This window comes from Orycteropus afer, unplaced genomic scaffold (genome assembly GCF_000298275.1).
Source record: "Orycteropus afer afer isolate SDZICR_OR568_19922 unplaced genomic scaffold, OryAfe1.0 scaffold00558, whole genome shotgun sequence".
In the NCBI taxonomy this organism is placed as follows: domain Eukaryota; kingdom Metazoa; phylum Chordata; class Mammalia; order Tubulidentata; family Orycteropodidae; genus Orycteropus; species Orycteropus afer.
The window spans coordinates 1,563,845-1,566,830 of record NW_006922145.1 but is presented as its reverse complement, the minus strand read 5'-3'; the positions used below and the strand labels follow the sequence as shown (position 1 = coordinate 1,566,830).

Here is a 2,986-nt window from a genome sequence, read left to right as displayed (position 1 = left end):
CCACAGGGTTGCCATGAGTCAGAAAGGACTCCATGGCTTGGTTTTGGTATAATCTATGAATGTTAGCACACAAGTTTCCAAATGGTGGAAACAACAACACTACTGTCCTTAAAGTGGCTTATCACTGTGTTTCTAATTAGAATCTTCTTTGTGTGAAGGTCTATGGTTAATAACTACTTAGAAGCCCTTCCCAAGCAGATGTGTGCCCAGATGCCTCAGCTCAACTGGCTGTAAGTATGCATTTGAGATCTTAGGGATTACTTGCCCAGATGATGGAAATTAGGCTTGAAGTTAATGCAGGATGGTAATAAAAGGAGCCCTGGTGACAGTATGGTTAAGTGCTTGGCTGTCAACCAACAGGTTGGTAGTTCGAACCCACCCAGGGGCTCTGCAAGTAAAAGACCTGGTGATCTGCTCCTGTACAGATGACAGCCTAGGAAACCCTGTGGGCAGTTCCACTCTGTCCTCTAGGGGCGCTGTGAGTCAGAATGGACTCCACGGCAGTGGGTTTGGTTTGGGCTTTGCTTCTGTGAAGATTGACAGCCTTGGAAACCCTGTGGGGCAGTTCCCCTCTATCCTCTAGGGGCGCTGTGAGTCAGAATTGACTTGGTGGCACACAACAAGAACAACAGGATTTTCTTTGCCACTCTAAAATCTCAGCATCTTACCTTCTGGTTTAAAATCTTGTGAGTGTTCCCACAGATAGGAGGATAAATGTCAACCTTATTCCTTGAGCCTCTGAGAAACAGACCCAAACCCAAATCCATTGCCACTGAGTAGATTCCAACTCACAGTGACCCTAGAGGACAGAGGACAGTTGCCTCATAGGGTTTCCAAGGCTGTAATCTTTACGGGTTCAGACCGACACAGCTTTCTCCTGTGCAGCTGCTGGTTGGGTTTGAACCTTTGACCTTGGAACCTCTGCACCACCAGGGCTCCTGTGCACCTATGAACACCTCATTTTCTACCCTTTATCTCTCTGGTCTCTGCACACCCCTCATTCGCATGACCCTTCTTTGCAGACATACCAAACTGCTGTCACCATTGAGTCCCTGAGCGCACATTGCCCCAAGAGCCTTCCTCCTCACCCTCTTGGCTCACTCCAGTGTTTCTGTCAAAAGTCAGTTTAAACGTCACCTCCTCCTGGAAGCCCATTATGATAGAGGCTGCCCCTGCATGCCCATTGCCTCAAGCACAAGGTTGAACTCCTGCAGCCACTCAGGAAAGATGTAGACACACAGCAAGAACCCATGGTGAGCAAAATGGCCGGGTCAGAAACAAGAAAGGACTTGAAACTCAGGTCCGACCTAAAGCACTGCAGCTTATGGTCATTTTGGGGGACCTTCAAGTGCATTCAGACTCATGGTGCCCCTGTGACAGAGTAGAACTGTCCCTGTAGGGTTTTCTTGCCTGTCATCTTCACTGGGGCCGATTGCCAGGTCTTTTCTACCGTGGTAAGTTCAAACTGCCAACTTTTTGGTTAGTGGCCGAACGCTTAACCATTGCCCCACCAGGGCTCCTGGCTCCAGTTAAAAGGCAGGGAAAATCCTGCCCTGGCCCCACGTCCTGCAAGCTCTTCCTCCATCCCTCGCTACACTGACCAGTGACTCGTTGTCAGTGACTCGACTCTAACTCATGGCAACTCCGTGTGGCTCAGGATAGACCTGGGCTCCGTAGGGCTTTCGGTGGCCGAGTTGTGGAAACTAGAGCCCCAGGGCTTTCTTCCAGTTCCCTGTGGGTGCACGTCACTCTCCAGCCTTTCAGTAGCAAGGAGTGCGTTAACCATCTCACCACCCAGCAACGCCAGTAAATGGTTGTTGAGGTGGTTAAGGAGCTCAGGTCAGGTAGTGGTTAAAGCATTGGGCTGCTAACCAAAAGAAGGGCTGTTCAAGCCTGCCAGCCACTCCGTGGGAGAAAGATGAGGCAGTCTGCTTCCAGAAAGACTAAAGAGAGCCCTTGGGGCAGTTCCACTCTGTACTGCAGCTGTGAGTCGCAATGGACCCAGGGACAGTGGGTGGGTGATGGGGTTAGGTGACATCGGTCCAGTTCCTACTCAAAGCAACCCCGTGTAAAACCCTGTAGGGTTCTCTGGGCTGTCATCTTGTGGGAGCAGATGGCCAGGTCTTTCTTCCGCAGAGTCTCTAAGAGGGTTGGGAGCGCCAGCCTTTCTGTTAGCAGCCACGTGATAGACATTCGGCCACCAGGATGCCCTCAATAACTACTAGTCCCTGCTGCTGTGGATGGATAATCTCATGACAGCTGATGTCATGTAACACGGCACAGAGTGACACTCATTAAACGTGAGGCCGCTCTTCTCCTCCATTTTATTAGTTCTGGCATTAACTGAAAGGACAAAGGAAGCATAATGTTTATTAAACCCTACAATGCTAAGAAGAAAGACATAGAGCTGCACTGAAGTCAAAACGAGGCTGAGAACCCTCATACCAACGCAAGCATTTCATCCCAAAACCTCTAGATGGAGGGTTTGTACAAAAAGCTTTGAAACACTTTTTTCCTTCTCACCTTTCAGAGACCTGGAAGGCAATCGAATCCAGTACCTCACCAATGGCACCTTCCTGGCCTGCAGCTCCCTCACAGTGCTGTAAGTACAGGAAGGGCTTCTTCGTAAAGAGGGGAGAACCCGCAGACTCAGACATCAAAGGCGAGCGTGGACAAAAAATTTCAAGTAGTATTTTTCTTACAGTCTTGGTATGAAGCTAGAATACAGAAAAAAGAAGAAAGCACACACTGATTTGTTGGTGTTGATAGAGGGGCTGAGTGTTAACTTAGGTCTCCAGCCTGCTCTCCTAGTTTCTGAAAAGCAAGAGCAAAGCCACTGCCATGGAGTCAGTTCCTACTCACGGAGCCCCTAGAGGACAGAGTGGAACTGCACCACAGGGTCTCCAAGGCTGTCAGTCTTCACAGAAGCAAAGCCCAAACCACACCCACTGCCTGGAGTCCATTCTGACCCACAGCGCCCCTAGAG

At 49.8% G+C, this 2,986-nt stretch overlaps 1 protein-coding gene across 1 annotated transcript in view; it reads left to right on the top strand.

Moving 5' to 3' along the window:
• Positions 1-2,986, top strand: part of RXFP2 (relaxin family peptide receptor 2) — a gene marked incomplete at its 5' end in the record, with an annotated part of 69,388 nt that overhangs the window by 32,275 nt on the left and 34,127 nt on the right. The window contains 2 exons of the mRNA XM_007955962.1: positions 159-230; positions 2,531-2,602. Coding sequence (XP_007954153.1) covers positions 159-230; positions 2,531-2,602 — 144 coding nt within the window. The remainder of the gene's footprint in view (positions 1-158; positions 231-2,530; positions 2,603-2,986) is intronic.